Source organism: Erpetoichthys calabaricus, chromosome 3 (assembly GCF_900747795.2).
Source record: "Erpetoichthys calabaricus chromosome 3, fErpCal1.3, whole genome shotgun sequence".
Taxonomy (NCBI): Eukaryota; Metazoa; Chordata; class Cladistia; order Polypteriformes; family Polypteridae; genus Erpetoichthys; species Erpetoichthys calabaricus.
Genome location: NC_041396.2, coordinates 41,198,395 through 41,217,294, shown reverse-complemented (window position 1 = coordinate 41,217,294; position 18,900 = coordinate 41,198,395). Strand labels below are relative to the sequence as shown.

The window sequence follows — 18,900 nt, the reverse complement described above, 5'->3', positions numbered from 1 at the left end:
GTAGGAGATGCCTTGATTAATGTGAGATGCCAAAATCAACATTTTTGCCTCATTTACATGTGCGGCAGAACACTGGAAGTTCTGTAGACAACAAGCTCACAGAGCCGCTCTGTGTCTTCAACTTTTCCAAGAGCGACAGCCCTTCCTCCTCCTCCTCCTCCTAATGTCAATCTGAAGAAGCATGAGCCATGTTCAGTTGATATTTAAAAAAAAAGAAAAATAGAGTCAGCCCAAAGTTTACTAAGTTCACCCTCCCTTTGCAATTGAATACACTTCAGCATGTTCAACACACTACAGACCTTAAACTACCTGACATTGGCCAAGAGGCAGTGATTAAAATGGCCATATGGTAAAAAAACGGATACATTTAAAAGTTATTTATTTAGTTATTATGTGAGCATGTGATTACGATTTCACTACCAGACTTGGAGTGCATAAAATTTAATTTCATAAAGATATGAAAAGGATCCAAATGTATACAGACACACCTCAAGCATTGCAGTCATCCTGTTCTGGAAACTCCTGACGAGTAGAAATGTTCATAAATCAAAATTGACCCTGACCTGCATCCATTAAATGCATGCGGCAGGCTGCTTATCTGCAGTATGTACTGTATATTGTACCGCGCAGTACTTTGAGATGTTAATGGGCATGTTTGAGATTAGTGTTGACCCTCAATATCTATGAATATGCCGTATTCACCGGTGATCTTGTTCTCTGAATATATTCCCAGAAATTCACTGTACAGCCAGTTTAGGTGAGCATTTTTTTTCCCCAAGGGCCAAATAATGCTTTTCAAGACCAGCGTTACATCACAGAGCTGTAGCAACCAGGCAGAGAACTTTAATGCATGCCTGCTATAAGATCTTTGCCGACTTGCCCATCACGGTGTCTGAAGCACATGAGGGGAAGCACAAAATGCAGTTTCATCCACTGAGATGCACTGAAAGGCGGCACGGTGGCGCAGTAGTAGTGCTGCTGCCTCGCAGTTAGGAGACCTGGGTTCGCTTCCTGGGTCCTCCCTGCATGGAGTTTGCATGTTCTCCCTGTGTCTGCATGGGTTTCCTCCGGGCGCTCCGGTTTCCTCCCACAGTCCAAAGACATGCAGGTTATTTAGACTGACGATTCTAAATTGTCCCTAGTGTGTGCTTGGTGTGTGGTTGTGTTTGAGTGTGTCCTGCGGTGGGTTGGCACCCTGCCCGGGATTGGTTCCTGCCTTGTGTTGGCTGGGATTGGCTCCAGCAGACACCCGTGACCCTGTGTTCGGATTCAGAGGGTTGGACGATGGATGGATGGATGGATGGAGATGCACTGAGATCACCTTGTCCACTGAGTAATGCTGCATGATATTTTTTGCACTTGTTTAAACCCACCAGACTCAACAAATGTTGTATGTGGCTCGTCGTTTTAAAAAGTTGTGGTGTTAAAAGTACTGTTAACAGATATATAACACTGATCACTGTGTGCTGGCAACACAGCACCACATGGCTAATTATTCACTTGGCAATGATCTTAAAACAAGCCTTAAAGGATCCCTCTCCTTATCAGAAAATACGGGACACGCTGTGATGTAATCAAAACAAAAGGGTTATTACTATTTACAAGGCGTTTCTTTATTGTTGATGGAAGAAGAAAGAGAAGAACATCTGCACAGATACACGGGAAACAAAAAAGTCGTTTCCCACTGTGCTCCGAGCTGCGACTTCAAACAACGGAACAAGCCAGTCCTGCTTTATGGCATGGCTAATGTATCCCCCAAGATTGGAACTCTGTGAGCACAATGATCTATATTTTATTTACTTATTGCTAGTTTGTGGCTGTTGTGTTGTAATTTGTTTGTGTGGTATTCATTCCCTCTGCATCTTTTGTTGTTTGGGGCCCAGTGGTGCAGTGGTTAGCACTTCTGCCTCACAGCTCACATCTCATATTTGGCCACAATAATCAGTTCAGTATAGTTGGCAGATTTTTCACTAGACATTAGGGACACTTTAAAGACCATTGCACCATTAAAATCCACTCAAAACTAGTTTTCCTTCCCCATTGGCGTCAATGCATTTTATGGAGTTCACAGAGTAAAATTCTCAAACATTTCCAGGGTTTGCTCATCACTATTTAGATTGTTAATTGTGGCAGTTTTTTAAAATATAAAAATTATGTAAACAAAAAAAAAAAAAAAGAATTCTCTAATACTTACATTAGTCCTAGTATGACAAGGGGGCTCTGCCCCCTGCTCGCTTCGCTCGCCTACCCCCGGCGTTTTGAACCCGTGCCCGCTGGGCAGTCACGTGTGAGGATGACGCACGTTTAATACGGAGCGTTCGCCCGTGTCATTCTGGGGTCCCCCACTGTTAATATGGAGCTCCGTCCATACTATTATGCAGTGCATTGTGGACTACTGCGGACCCCGTAGTGTTTCCCGTTTTAGTTTGTATTTTGGTCAGTCGAGCTTTTGTTTTTGAAGCTTTTGAATTCCGGTCTTCATTATCAGTAACCTGCTGTCCATGTGTTTGGCCCCCTCGTTTAACCTGTTTATGACGTTTTACTTTGCTTTCTACTCTGTCTTTCATTTCTGATCTCGCTTTATTCTGCTTTTGTTTCAATGACACCTGGTCCGTGGTGAATATATTTTCCCTTTTTCGACTAATAATTTTCATTTGTTTGCGATACTGTGATGTTTATCGTACTGTTAATAATGCATTACTGCAATGTGATTCACGTATGCTGTATAGTTTGGACGTGTGAGGATGACGTATGTTTAATACGGAGCGTTCGCCCGTGTCACTCTGGGTCTCCCCACTGTTACTACGAAGCTGTTTCTGAACTATTATGCGGTGCATTGTGGAGCACTGTGGACTCTGTAGTGTTTCCCATTTCACTTCGAATCTCGTTTAGTCGAGCTCTTTCTTTTTGGAGCAGTGCCTGCCTGGTCTGCAGCATTTCAGACGCACGTTGTAGGCGCCTGCGTTCATTGATTATATCCAGACAGGCGCGTGTTTGTATCTTGGTCACTTGAGCTGTGTCGTGTTGAATCCATGCCTGCTTTGCCTACGCAGTTTGAGACGCGCGTTGTAGGCGTCCACGTTCATTAGATCTGTCCACGCGGGCTCGGTGTCGAAGCTGTGTTAGTTGTTGAGCTGTTTGGTTTTGGAGCCGAGACAGTTTTGCTTCCGCGGTTTCAGACGCGTGTCTGTACCATCTCGGGCGCTGTGTGGTGTGGACGTTTAACTGTCATTGTTTCTGCCTTTATATTCTGTATCTCGGTGTGCATGTGTTTCGTGCCTAGGTTTTTTTGAAGCTGTTGCATTCCAGTTTTCATCATCTGTACCCCGCTCTCCATGTGTTCGTCCCCGTTCTTTAATCCCTTTATAAAGTTTTACTTTGTTTCCTACTCTTGTGTTTTATTTCTGACCTCGTTGTATCCTGCTTGCGGCATGTCAGACGGTTCGTAGTCTTTCTCGTTTTACTCTGGGCAGGGGGGCTTTGTTCTGTAACCTGCTCTGCATGTGTTTGTCCCTGTTCTTTAACCTCTTTATGACGTTTTACTTTGTTTCCTACTCTGACGGTTCGTAGTCTCTCCCGTTTTGCTCTAGTGCTGGGGGGGCTTTGTGTGGCGCCTGCGCACGTGCGTAGTCTCTCCCGTTTCACTCTGGGGGGGGGGGGGGCTTTGTGTGGCACTTGCGCACTATGTCTTTTGCGTCCACGGGCAGGTCCCTGCGTCCATATCCGGTTTACCATTCTCGTTTAGTAATATGGATTGCAGCTCACTGAGCGCAGTGTTTTAGTTCCGGGTGACAAAGACTTTTTAGATGGAGAAATGGACAAAAGCCCAATTAATGGAGAGAGTTAGTTTTAAACCAGGAGGTAAGATGAAGTAATTATTACCCTAGGAACTCTTGTCATTTTAGTCCCGCCTGTTTCGCTCTATCAGCAACTTTTTAGGGACTGTGCGTTCACATCTCAGTAACGATTACAGAGCCTTTTACCTTCTATAAAGTGTCAGTTATAGTCCTGTGTGAATGAACATGTCAGTTAAATTCTGTTACTTCCTATGAAAATGGAACCCCCACCCATACCCCCGATATTATTATTATTATTAGCAATAGTTACTTACTATGCTGTAGCTGTAATGCATGTGGCTGTCAGCAGGTGGCAACATTGAGTAACCGTAGAAGGCACGTCTAACTCTGTCATTTTTCCAGATATCTCTTGTGCAAATCCATTTTAAAATGTATCCGTGTTGTGTGGTAACAGTGACTTTGTAGACATATGCCTTGAAGCGGTATCTCATTGAGATCTTATTGGGGCCAGTTGTTCCCTGTCTGCACAATTAGATCTCCAAGAACAACAATGGAGGGTGAATGAGGGAACAAGGCCTCCTAGTAGGAGAGCTCGATGGCTGTGGGTCGATGACGCCCAGATGGGCACAGCAGCTGCAGCCACTTAAAGTACATTCCAATCTGAAATGCACAGATTCACCTTTTTTAAATCAGTTAGGAAATCTTTTTCATCTAATTTCTCTTACAGTTTTGGTATGCTTCAGATATTATAGAAGTTAGCTCCAACCGCGTTACATATAAACAAATGAAGAAGTACGGGCACTCAAACAACATTATGTCAAAGTCTGTTTTTTAGCTTTTTTCATGATGTTTCTTGACGTTTATCCCATTTACTTTACCATTTTCCTTGGCCTTCCTCCTGTTTTCTTTATGTTATAGTTCACTGTACATCAACACATAAGATCACAGGTGCCATTTTCAAATATAAGCAAATAAAAAACACAGCAATCTGCCAGATCCTTATTTAATGTAAGGGACATGCTGACAGTTTGTGGCAAAATGTCCAGTAGTAAAATAAAGAGAAGATTATAAAACATCATTTGAAGGACAGACAACCAAAAAAAGAGACTTTTTTTCATTTCTGTTTTTGTAGAAAGCTTTCAAGGCTTTTAAGGATGTAGTCCATGGTCCATTGGGGAAACTGTCTGAGGCTAACGTCACTCCAAGGGGGGACCAGTTTGGGCTTTTTAGTTTTCGTCTTGCTGTAGTCCTGACAGTGAGCTTGGTTTGCCCACAGTTAAGATGACTGGCCTTGTAGCTCCAGCCTTTGATTATGAGTCATTTAGACAGACCACTTAGGATAAAATCCAAGAAGAATTAAGTGGTGACTGATTTGAGCTGGATTAACCGAGACAAGAAAATGAATGAATGGAGGACTGGCTGGCTAACTTCTGAATTCTGAAATGCAAAAAAAAAAAAAAATGGCTACCTGGTGACCCTTAAACAATAATCATTATTATTTTTCAAGTTTTCAAGATTGTGACACATTTTTTAATTTTTATATGGCTGACCTTTTTTTAATAATTATAAAAAGTAAACGAAGAAGAAAACACAAGCTTATCATTTCAGCATTTTGATTTGTTCCTGTTGGTCATGTGCTTGCTGTGCCGTCAAGTTGAACTTGAGCCTGACACAAAAAGTAGCACTGGAACTTAAAGACTCCCAGCTCAAAGATTTGAAAGCACCATTTAAACTTTTAAGATAAATACTATGTTCAGGGTTTATAAAAAGTATTCAACCCCCACATGGAAGTTTTCACATTTTATTGTTATACAATATTGAATCACAGTGAATTTAATTTGACTCTTTAAGATTCTTTAATGTTAATAGTGAAAGCAGATTTCTACATGGTGGTCTAAAATAATTACATATATAAAACACAAAATAAAATTGGTGTTGGTTATATAACAATAAAATCTAAAATCTTCCAGGGGGTGAATATCCAAATATAGTGTGGTGATGACAGCTACTGCCATACAGCTCCTGGGGATGTGACTTCAACTCACGGTCTGCTCACAGCATGTGGAGTTTGCATGTTCTTAGCACAGTTTTGTGCAGTAAATTCATATATACAGTACCATGATTGTGTACCATTAACTTTGATTTGTTAAAAGCAATCTAACAAAGTAGGCTTTGAGATTTGGAGGGGGGTAAATCCAATAATAAAAGGAAAGTCGTGCATGCGTGAGAGAAGTGTCTGGCTTCATGGACAGAGGCAGCATCTAGCCTGGGAGCTGAGATTTGGTTTGAGCTGCCAAGAGGCAGAGGCACTAACCGCTGAGCTGCTGTCCCGCTCTCCTTCTTTTAATCGCTCGTGTACTGTAAATCATGAAAGTAAAATCAGGCACAATGGCCTCACCCTCCTGATTTATGTAATGTAACATAACATTCCCAAACCTGCTTGATTCAATTCATGGTCACGGGGGGCCAGAGCTTACATGCAAAGCAGGGGAACAGGGCACAATAATGTACCCACCGACATTCATACCAGGGGCAATAAACGTTTTTGGGAAGGAGTAAAACCCGCAGACATGTGGAGAAATGTGCAAACTCCACATGGACAACCCAGTATGCTGAATCCGCAAGGTGGTATCGCTACACAATGTGTTGCCCATGTGTTGTAATCATGAGTGAAAATGTTGATTGAGTCTTCTTCATTTGATGACTAACACTAGTCAGTACCTCTCAGTGATGGTATCAGGGCTTATTAGAAGCCAAGATTTGCTTAGATGTGCAGCAGTAGACTACAGAAAGAATATGCTTTAAAACAATGCTGTTTGATGTGTTCCTCAAGGTCAGCCTCAAGCTCAGCCGGCCCTGCCTTTATCTGCACTGGAAAGGTTACCTGAACATGGCTCTCAATGGCAGAGTGTTGTGACTCAAGGTCCCCAACAGAACGGCGTCGAGAATGGTACGGTCCACGGAGGGCCCCGGGTCTTCCCCCAGGTTGTTACGCAGAAGCCTCACAAAAAGCTGCAGTCAAATCCATCAATCAACAGCCACAGCAGCAAGAAAAGCAAAGGCAGCTCGAAATCCACCAACTCCCAAATCCCGGCAGAGGTAGAGGGAGGTATGTAGCCGTCAAAGTCTCCACTCAAGAAGTATTTCTAAACACGATCAATGAGATGTTTCAGCAAAGTTGGAGGTGGGCATTTTAAGGAATCCTTGGGCCTTTCGGCAAGTGGGTTCATGAAGTAATAGCTGGTCAGTTGTGAGAGATTTGCAGTATTTGATGAAATTATACAATGGGGTGAGGATGTAGCAAACCTTTTTGGCTGATTCAATGTGCCTACGACAGAGTGGCCACTCTGCTGTGACAGATTTAATAAGAAGGTTGAATTGAAAGGATGAAGGTCTAAACTTCCTACTTGACTCAAATAAATGGGCCTATGAGGAAGTGAATAGCCATCCTGTGGGATTTAGTTGATAAGGGAGAGTGGTCAGCAAATTGTGAGTACATACATAGTCGCCGAAGTGATGGTTTGTCCTACCGATGACTTATTAGGCAATGGTGGCTATGATGTGAGTAGAAATTAGTGTGTCTGAGGACCTATAAGGAGTCACTAGTCTTTACAGAGTTAGCCAAAGACTTGAGGATACGACCAGCCTGTTTGGCTAAAAAGGTGAACATGGTTGTCAGTCTTGTTTAATACGTTTTATCAGTTAGAAGAAGTTGTTGACAACCTTTTTGAAGCTGTCATTTGGCATGAGCAGGAGTGGTCAGCCTTCAGTGACCATGTACGCAATAATGGGTTAAAGGTGTAGTCCACCTATGAGATTCAATCAGTTAATGCGTTTACATGTCCTTCAATAACCCAGGGAGTCACAGAACACCAATTACTAAAATGCAATGTTATTCCGGTTAGAGAAATTGGGTTATTGGCCTTGGAGAAGCCTGATTAACAGAGGTAGATTTCTCTGTGAATAAGCCAATTATGTAGCCATGTAAACCCTTAACTGGGTTACAGTTAAAAATTTTGTACTTTGCACATGTCTATTGCTCTCTATCAGCTTGCCCATGTATTTACTTCGCACACGGTTTCAGCAGCCATGGGTAAAATGTCAACAAAATACATTGCAAATGTTCAAGCGATCACATTATTCCTTCTCCGGGCAGAAATAAATCTGCCCTAGTATTTCAGAAACTGCTAAATTTATGTTAATGAGCTGAATGTATAGTGCTAAATGCAGCAACTCAGTCTTGAGAGCAGTAGGGTAGTACGTTAAGCGTAACGTGGGTTAAGTAGTCTGATTACTTTTTAAAGTTAACAAGTAACCTAACGCATATCTTATTGAAGTAAAAATGCCTGCGTTATTATTATCATTCCAGTAGTACTGGGTGTAAGGCAAGAAGCACACATACCGGATCGTACACAGGGCTCAGTCGCACACCCTAGCAGGGAAGAGTTTGCTGCTTTAATCAGGTAACAAAAACCTATAAATAAAGCATCAACTTGACTAAACGTATTTATAAAACACAAGAAAGTTATCAAAGGTGTCATGCTTTCAGATTCATGATGACCGATGATGACATTTAAGTCTTTTTGCGCAGTTCGATGACGTTGGAACGTTTTGTCAAAGGAGAACTCTAGAAGATCACTCGCACATATAAGTGCAGATTATTAAGAAACCAGGTGTCTCCCTTAACCGGATTAAGATGAATAACTCAGTTATGTGTGTGCATATAAACTCACTGAATGAGGTCACAGCTTAGTTCCACTGATGGAGAGAATGGACCGTCTGCCATAAGTGGCTGTAAATGATACGATTAAAGAGTACTCAGCTTATGGAATTCAGTTTTGAGATGGGGGATTGTTCAGTTGTTTGGATATCTGGCCAGGCTATGGGCCTTTATCGTTGGGCCATTTTGGTGCACGAGGGAGGTATAATAGACAAGGTTAGTCAGCAAGGTGAGGTTTTGAATATCAATGAAGTAGCATGTGTAAGAGGAGCCAGTCTGTTGGAAGGAGTTGTAGTCAGAGAGCACGGGAATTTGATTCAATTGTTGAGGGAGAAATGGGTGTCAGTCTATAAGCCTACGGTGAAGATGTATGTATAATGGGGTGAAAGACTGGAATTCAGTCGGCGAGTTGTGGTTTGTCCCTGTTGAGGAGTTTCTAAGTTAGTGGTCAGTTTGCTGAGAGTAGGTATAAATGACAGAATAAAAGACTGGCCACGTTTTGGGATTCAAAAAAGAGGTTGGTAGCCTACAGTAAATAAGTACAATTGATGAAACATTTGGGGGTTTGAACAGTTTGGCTTAATCAGTGAGTCTATCCTATGAGGGGTATGATCAGAGAGGGGAAGATTTGGTCAACTTGTTTGTATGCCTACTATGGGAGGGTGAAGAAGTGGGCTGGTAGTAGGATTCAGACTTCCCTTAACTGACATGGTGGGGTATTGAGGGTTCTACCAGCCTTGGCTACACGAAGTGATAATCCTAATAGGATCTGTCCTGACCTTGTTGACCTTTCTCTTTTTACACAGACTGCTGCGTCCATTGCATCTTGGCCTGCTTGTTCTGTGAGTTCCTCAGCCTGTGCAACATCATGTTGGACTGTGCCACCTGTGGCTCCTGCACCTCCTCAGACTCGTGCTTCTGCTGCTGCTGTGCGTCGGAGGAGTGTGGGGACTGCGACATGCCCTGTGACATGGACTGTGGCATCATCGATGCCTGCTGCGAGTCTGCTGACTGCCTGGAGATCTGCATGGAGTGCTGCGGGCTGTGCTTCTCCTCATGAAACTTGAGCCTCTCTTAAATTAGTGGAACTGCATGTGAGCTCTCTGTGCACTTAATGAGGGTGGGACCTCGACAGCTTAATAAGGCGTATGGGGAGGAACGTGAGAGGAGTCGTGTATTGAAGAATGAACAGGAGGTTTCAGAGTGCTGGAAGCAAGTATCTACAGGGACAAGGTTCAACCAGCCTGACTGTGTTATTCCCTTCTTTCTTCTGGACATTTCTTTACATGTCTTCTTCACCATTAAAGGTGAAGTGAGAAAACTAAAGAGTTAGCTGAGATAGCTGCTTTCTGATTTGACACTGTTAAAAATAATTCCACTGCAATGTCAATGAGGCCTATTGATTTGGTTATCCTTTATAACCCCATTGGCTTGATACAGGATTGCAGCTTAATTTCTTTTTTTAAATGTATTATCTTGCAGGAAACAACTTTTATTTTAACCATCTCAAGATCATTATTTACAGCAGTGATGATCCTGCTTTATCCCAAACTACAATTCACACAGCAGGCCTTCAACTAACAGATTATAGACCATCACCTAATACACCCTGGCCATGGCATGTTTCATAGCAGCCTTTAAAAGTCCTTACCTATGGCATCTTATTGACAACTGTGAGATCATGCTGTACTGAGACAAATTTGTGTGAGTAACGCATCAAAGTGGTAGATTGTGTGCATGAAACAGTTAAACTCTCCACATGTAGGAGTGAGTAGTGTACACGATATAAGTGTTGCAAAGACAGCAGATCATGCCGACAAAATTAATCATTTAAATTGGTTAATAATTAATGTACGATAGATAATAAATCAAAAAGTTGATAATCATGCAAATTAAATAAGTTGCTAAACTTAAATAACACAGCATACAAACGTGAAGGTGAGCCAATGTCGTAAAGCACAGGAAGAAAATCCATTTTTTACAAGAAATTAGACATTAGACATTAGTAACAAATTGTGCAGTGAAACTACGTTGTGAAAACAAAATTATCTATTTGTGTAGCACAATATGTCATTCCAATTAGATAATAAATCCTGCAAATGAGACCATTTGGGCAGAAGAAGTACTTTGCACCTGATATAGTCATGCACAGAAGATAATTAGCTGAAACGAGATAAATTAGATCAAGTTTTCAAATGAGATCAAATGTTCTGTGCCCAAAATAGTCAAATAAACAAGAAAACAAGACCTTGCAACTTCATCTCAGTTGAAATGAGCAAACAACATAAGCACAAGTTCATCAAATGCCATTAATTATTTGAATGCACTCAGTTGGGAAAAAAATCATACCAGCAGGATAAGACGTCCCAGGAACAGGAGGAACATGTCAGCCAGGAACGGCAGTAAGTGAGCCTGAAAGGATCATTCGTACTAAACAATTGTGAGTAAAAAATTGTTTAAATAACAAATCATGCAAGTCTTCAAGTACCTTTAATATATCTATTGATGAACGTCGAATTCATGTAAGTTATCCCCATCTGTTGAAGTTGTGATGCAATCTTATTAAGGAATCGTGTTCAGAATGCTTACTCCGACAAAGAGAAGGTTTTAGTTAAATATAAAATCACACGGAGAAACATTTCACAAATTAGTTACAAAATTTTTCACAAAATGTGTAAACCAAATGAAGAGTTATGGGAACAATATGTCATTTAAATAAGATAGAAAATCATCCATTCTGCAGACAGGAGTAATTAAGTGCAAGTGATCAAATGGGAAAAATAATATAAACAAGGCAAGTCATGGGAACAATTACGTCAGCCAAAAGATGCACCAAATCAGGCACAAAATTGACACTGAGTTGTAAACAAAGTTTCAGTCACATTAGAAATCGATAAAAATACAAGTTATGAGCTAATAACAGCACTGGTCTGGTGTTCCTTATAGACCTGAGGGTGGTGAATCCAAATCTGGCAATGGAATCACATCCAGTTTATGAGAGATGAAGGCTTAAAATGAAAAGAAAAAAGTATTTTAGAAAAAAATTTAATATTATTTTAGAATTTTAAGTCTAAATAATTAATTTAAATTAGACATATAATTAATTATAAAATGTTTGCCTACAAAACGTAGTCACTTGGAAGTTTTTCACACCTTATAATCCTGTTTCACAGTAAAATGACCAACACAGATTCACTCCACTTTCCACCATAGCGTCTCTCCGTTTGAGTGATGGAATCTCGACCATTGTTCAGCAGAGACAGGGAAAAAATCCAAATGAGAGAGTAGGACGTGGAGTTTTAAAGATCTGTTGCGCCCAAGTGCTGGTAGGAAGTGAGAAGCTCCTGTAAAAGATAGCCCGGCCACAGGCAGACACGACACCAAATGTCCACAACACACAGTTTATTTACAACTACTATTTACAATTCGGTTCCTCCAACTCACACACGACTGCTTGGTCCTTTTCCTCTCTTCAGCCGCCTCCACTCCTCTCTCACAAACTCCGTCTTCATCCTCCTGACTCCGGCTCCCCGAATGGAGTGAGGCGGCCCCTTTTATAATGCCCTGGATGTGCTCCAGCTGCCCTGAGATGGTCTAACGGCAGCACTTCCTGGTGTGGCAGAAATGGTGCCCTTGCACCCAGAAGCACTCCGGGCATACACAGTTCCTGGAGTGGCAGCACTTCCTGGTGTGGCGGAAGTGCTGTCCTCCAGGGCTCAGGAACCATCCAGGCAACCCCTGGGGGTGGCCACAGACCTCCACGGGGTTGAGCTTCCCAGCTCCATATCTGTGGTCCTTGATTGAAATTAGGAGGGCTGCCGTCTTGTGCCCAGGAGAGATATTGCCCCTCTCCCGGTCCTTCCCTGCTCCATGCATCCTGGTGGGAGAAGGTCCCTGGTCGTCTGCCACACTCCTCATCAAGTTCCTTGTAGTTTTCCACCTTTGTATTCCCAAGAAAATGGTGTCACTTTTTTTTTTAAATAAAGGAATACTGTGTATTCTTTTACCATTTGTTTACCTGTTAACTGGTCAAGACGATGGTTGGATCAATCCAACTCTGCATATTTCTGTAAAAGCCATTTAAACAACAACTTTCTCGCTTTTGGATGATAAAACAGCATTTCTCCAGCCTTCTAAAAAATAAATTCCTGGCAAGTTTGTAGGTGAAAAAATAAGAGAGCTGACAATGTTAGCAAATACTTGATTGTGGGTGAAGAACATTAAGAACAAGGTAGACTGCTTAAAATATACTTCTGAGCACAAAACATATTTATACCATTAGATAAATGTAACTTTAAAATATCAAAGTTTTATTCTCCCTCTCTCTCTCTCTCAAAATGGTGTTTTTCACTGAATCGAATATCTCACGGAAATGGTTTGTGGCAGAGAAATTCCACTTTCAGAAATGGATTCAGCACACCTAACGCTGCCCAGATATTTTTTGCATGGGAGGATTTGGTGCAGACAAACAAGATAAGCAGTTGAAATGAGATAATATCCAAAAAATGTAATTTCTCAGAAATGAGTTAAAACATTCTTTGTTAATATGACAGTAGGTTATGGAAACAATAAATAATTTCATGAGAGAAATTATCATCTTCATAAAATCACTGAAAAAAGCAACTGAAAGCAATCACATGAATCAGCCCAACGGTAAATAGTTTCTTAACAAGTTATGGGAACAACAAGTCACCCCGAAGGTAAAGAAGTCATTTATGCAAATGAGGCCTTTCTCCTTTTGTTTTTTGTATATTTTGGAAAACAGACATGGAAGCAGATGTTTGAGTGTTGAATCGTCTCGATTATGTGTTTATAACTAACCAGGCCGAGATTACACATTAGCCTTTTACCCAAACGTAATTCTTAGTATATCCTTACTAAACTTTGGATTTTGTTATGTTGCTCTTCAGTGCTCCAGCACTGCGCTGTTGTGAGTCTTTGTCTCGACTGTCCAAATCTTCACGCAGTATTTATGTGCCACCATCATTTAAAGCAGCAGTGTGCCAACGTCCTCTGTCACACCTCTGTCGACTCATGTGGTTAGCAGACGGTGGTGCCAGTGACAAATACCAACAAGAATATATAAAAAATGAAAACTTCAACAACAGCAATTATTTCAAAAATTGCATGAAACAAATGAGTACATTCTCTAATGAAATTCTGTCAATAACAATAAAAAATACGACAGTAATACTTTCAAACATTAAATAAAACAAAACAAAATGTTCTTCAGGGAGATCCTGACAGCATTGACCATTTGTGCAAGCTATGTAATAAATCATAATCCAACAATTTATCATTTACACAAAGTAATAAATCATACAGAAAATGTGTGTGCAAACCAATTACTCGTGTGAATGAGTGTATGAAAAACTGTAAATCATGAGGTGGAGAAAGAAGTTGTGTGAGCCAAACAACCATACAGACGAGATAAGTTGTACACACAAGCTACACCATCTAAACAGACAAAATAATATCAGCACACTCAAAGGAATCCACAGCGCGTTGTTCCCAGTGACATAATAAGGTGCATTACAAGGGCTGCTCGATTGTTTAAATTGCAGTCTACTTACCTATAATTTGTACTTCTAAATGAAATGTTAGTCATGCTCTCGTGGTATTTTCTTGTTGAACCCATTGACTAGAGATGAACGTCAAATTCATGCAAGTTATCCCTACTAGATGTGCAAAGAGGAAGCGTGTAAAGCCACATTTTGACTTTCATCTCAAGAGCCTGGCCATGCATTGCCATCCAGTACTGTTGTGTTCTTTTTTGATGATTAAGCTAAATTATTCTGAGGTTTTCTCCCTTTATATTATATATATTTCTCAGTTGAAAGGGGAAAAAAAGGTTGTTTAAGTTAGGAATTTTTGAAAGCTCACATTCCACCCCATGCACAAGAAATGCACAGTGATATCAACTCTGGAAAGTTGTGAATAAACAGCGTGGAGGACAATGAGGGAGGGGCAGAAGGTGGGACTGGTCAGATGGGGCGTGTTGAGCGGCACTGGACTCCTGAGGGTTATAATGCTGTCACAAGCTGCCTTTGTCTTTGCTGAGGACCTTCACTCTCTTTTCTGGTGGGGTTATTAGGTCTTACAAAAGACTTTATAAAGGAAAAGTCTTCATTACCTGTTTCCTTAAGGTGCAACCGAAAGCTAAGATAGTTTAGATTGAAGCTTTTTTTTTTGTTTGTTTTTAAGTGTTTTTTTTTTTTTAATGTACGGTATTTGACCAGGGTATATATACTCAGCAGCTGTTTGTTGAGAAGGGGATTCTGCTCTCATCTCCATACATGGACTTTCTCCTGTCACCTTGCTAATTATAAATGAAGCAAAAAAGACTAAACAGCAAAGCGAGGTGTGCCTTCTATTATCTTCTAAACCAAAGAAGAGAGCAACCAGCAAGCTGAGTTGGTAACTGTTAAAGAAAAAAAAACTTTACCATTTCTCCTACTTCGACTGGAGTCTATTTGTGCAATAATATTGAGAATATTAAATAAAAAATATGTTCTGTGCTAAAAGCTGCAAATCTTGTATTACTTTATCATGTAAGTAATCTTATAATCATCCTTACTGACATGCTTCTAATTGAGAATGCTCGAAAAGTGCTTTGTGATAGGACTTCTATGAAAGTTGCCATATAAACCCAGGTTTGGTTCAGGGCTCAGTCTAAAGCTATTACTCATCCCACTTGATCCAGTTTAGTGTCATAGGGGCTGGAGCCAATACTGGCAGCACTGGGCACGTAGAGGAGCCATCGCTGACAGCAAAGCACATTTACACACACATACGCACATGGAGGAACAGGTTAGAGTGCAGATTAACATAACCTGCATTTAAAGCAGTCAAAGTCAATTATTACAACATCTTTAAAAGCCTGAAGAATACTGGTGTCCCATCTAGAGATGGCTGCTGTTGCTGTCACTATGGGCTCCTGACTAACATGAACCTACAAAGAAAATGTCAGGTAATGGATAGACATTTATAGTTGAACGTATACAGGACATCATTAGTGCAGGAGGGAAAGGGATTTACAAAACAAAGTTCATACACTGAGTGAGACTTGGCTTTATGTAAAGAGGAAATTGCAGTGAAAAGGAAGGGTTACAGTCACTTTCAAGAACTATATCGAGAGGCATGTGATGATAGACTTAATAGATTTTACCTCCCACTGTATCTTTCTTCGAATGGCCAATCTCCCCACACCATTCATACTACATCAACAACTGACACTGCTATTACTTGGGAATGGCTAGAGATGAGTCCACCTCTGACCATCAGTATGGGTGGTTCATAACTGCTGACCAAGTGAGGAGACAACTGAGAAACCTACACACAGGAAAAACTGCAGGACCAGATGGAGTCAATCGTCAGATTCTTAAGGCCTGTGCTGACCAACTTTGTGGTGTCTTCTGTCACCTGTTCAGCCTGTCCCTATGGCTTCAGAAAGTGCCACTGCTGTGGAAAACATCCCGCATTGTTATGTTTCAAAACTTCTCTATCTATCTATCTATCTATCTATCTATCTATCTATCTATCTATCTATCTATCTATCTATCTATCTATCTATCTATCTATAGTGCCTAATATTCCTATCTATCTATCTATCTATCTATCTATCTATCTATCTATCTATCTATCTATCTATCTATCTATCTATCTATCTATCTATCTATCTATGGCAGAAGTGTAAGAGCACACATGAGAAGTTAAGATATTGGTCAATCCTTTGCCATGTTTTGACCAATGTACAAATGCTCATGTTTTTTTTTTTTAAGTTTGGAGATGAAATGCTAAACTATTAAAAATGGTGTAAGATCCCATGAATTTTATTCTACTACACTCATCCAAAGAGGCCTGCATTTAAAGGGTTTTTCTTTTGTTTGCTCTAAAACCCTTAGAAAACATGGTCAATGCTAAGTATTACATAAGGATTTCTTTCCTGTTGTCTGGACACGGATGTATCCCAGTGGATTCAGATAGTATTCAGACCCCTTCACTTTCTGTACATTCACTTTATTGCTTTGTAGATTTAATTTTAAATGCATACATTTGCCATTTTTGTCCATCAATCTACACTCAATAATCTATGATGACAAAGCAAAAACTGATTTTCTGAAAGGTTTGCAGATTTATTAAAAATCAAAAACTGAAGTCTCTCATTCATATAAGTATTCAGACCCTTTTCTACTGCACTTTAAATTGTGGTCAGGTGCCTCTTGAGACGTGTCTAGAACTTGGCTGGAGTGAAATGTGGCAAACTGAATTGATTGGACATCCTGTATACAGTATATAAGGCCCCATAATTCACACTGCATGTGCGTCATTTGGACCTGTGGCTGCATCTTTCCCAGGTTCTCAAAGTTGAGCAGCTACTGAGTTGTCAAGGTAGGGAGGATCCACCATGAGTCAAACGCGTAACAAAATGAATACCTCGGACTGGGGTGATGTTTCACCTTTCAGAACAGCAGTGACGCAAAACATACAGCTAAGACAATTCTGGAGTGGCTTCAGGATAAATCTCATACTGTTGTTGGGTGGTCCAGCCAAAGCCCAGACTTAAAACCCACAGAATACCTATGATGAGACCTGAAAATGCCAGTCTGAGATGATTCCCATTCAATCTAATGGAGCTCAAGGGGATCTACCAGGGAAAAACTGCCCCAATCCGGGTATGCAAAGATTGTAGAGGCTTACCCAAGAAGACTCGGAGCTGGAATTGCTACCAAAGGGGCTTCTACAAAGTACTGAATTGAGGGTCTGAATATTTCTAGGAATGAGTAATATAAGTTTTTGATATTTAATAAATTTTCAGACCTTTCTGAAAACATTTATTCACTTTGTCATTATAGATTATTGAGTGTAGATTGATGAAGAAAAATGGCAATTGTAAAATCTATTTAAAATTAAATATACACCACAATAAATTGTGTAAAAAGTGAAGGGGCGTGAAAACTTTCCGAATCCACTTAATCAAAAAAGCATTTGTGATCATTCAGTGGCCTCCTTTGTCTCCAAATCTCAACCTAACGGAACACTCAAATGACATCTGCCACAGCATGTTACACCTCTGTCAACAACACGCAAGCTGATTGACCTCACAGAACTGTTGTATCTAATCTATAGGCCAATGGTGTTACTAGCTTGTTCTTCTGCGTTAGGAACGTTGCCATATATACCACATGACAAAACAGCTCATGATCCCAGTTGGCAACCCCCGGGGCAGACACTGGTCTAGTCCCACCTTTCAGAAATGACCATCTACAGTATTTGCTGCAGCCAGTTGTTATGTGGGCATCCCCTTGGCCTGGTCCAGCTACTCATGTCCTCAGTAATGAAGATCCTGCGAGCTGGGTCAACCTCAGGGAATCACGCCACATGGCCGTAGTGTCGTAACAGATGTTCCCTCACAATGTAGATAATGTGCGTCATTTGGACTCGGTCAGCAACCACTCATTCGACACAAAGCTAAACTGGTGGTACCCAAGGATTCTCTGAAGAGACACAGCACCGACCAAGTCCAGTCTTCATCTCAGGTTACTGGATAGCATCCATGTCTCATAACGATACAGAAAAACAGGAAGCACCAAGACTTGGACCTTCGTCCTTTTGCATAGATATAGGGAGCGCCACACACCCCTTTCCAGTGACCTCATGACCCCCCATGCTCTCCCAATCCATCTACTGACATCATAGGAAGAGTCACAAGAGACATGAATGCCACTGCCGAGGTAAGTAAACCTCTCAACAAGGTCAAAACTCTGTCTGCAGACGGACACACTGCTGATGGCTGTGCCTAAGAGGTCATTGAAGGCCTAGATCTTGGTTTTTATCAGGACACTCACAAGCCCAGACACTCAGACTCCTCTCTCAGTCTCTCAAAAGCCCTGATCAGAGCCTTCATTGACTCTGCGAAGATCACAGCATCGTCAGCAAACACAAGATCCGTGAATCTTTCTTCACCAACAATTGTAAGTGTTGGATTCAGGATACAGTAACAAGACTTTTCCAAGTTGCCAAAATGAGTTGTCCCAACAGCCATTCATTAACATTGAACAGGTACGCTCTTAATTTGTGACTGTTGTGAAAGGTCAACATGTTTGTATGAATTAAAATTTATTACATGTTGTAATTCAATATACAAACCTTTGTGCACATCCAGTACGAACAATCCACTATTTAATTTTCTGGCTGTTTTGATTTTGCTTTGTCCAGGTTCACAGACAGCATTGAGCAGAAGGCAAGAACCAAACCTGGACAGGATGAAAATCTGTTGCAGGACACTAGTGGGCCTTTATCTGCATGTCTTTGTTGTAGTAGTAGTAGCTTTTTGTCATTTCAAACATATATAGTTAGTATAGTACACAATGAAACAAAACA

General features: G+C 40.9%; 1 protein-coding gene across 3 annotated transcripts in view; it reads left to right on the top strand.

Annotated features, from left to right (window-relative positions):
* The window catches only part of mdfi (MyoD family inhibitor), a 117,235-nt gene extending 106,345 nt beyond the window's left edge, over nucleotides 1–10,890 (top strand). For all 3 annotated transcript variants that reach the window (XM_028796678.2, XM_051925154.1, XM_028796677.2), the window contains 2 exons: nucleotides 6,631–6,906; nucleotides 9,324–10,890. In XM_028796678.2, coding sequence (XP_028652511.1) covers nucleotides 6,631–6,906; nucleotides 9,324–9,577 — 530 coding nt within the window. In that variant the 3' untranslated portion in view covers nucleotides 9,578–10,890. The remainder of the gene's footprint in view (nucleotides 1–6,630; nucleotides 6,907–9,323) is intronic.
* The last annotated feature ends 8,010 nt before the right edge of the window (nucleotides 10,891–18,900 follow it).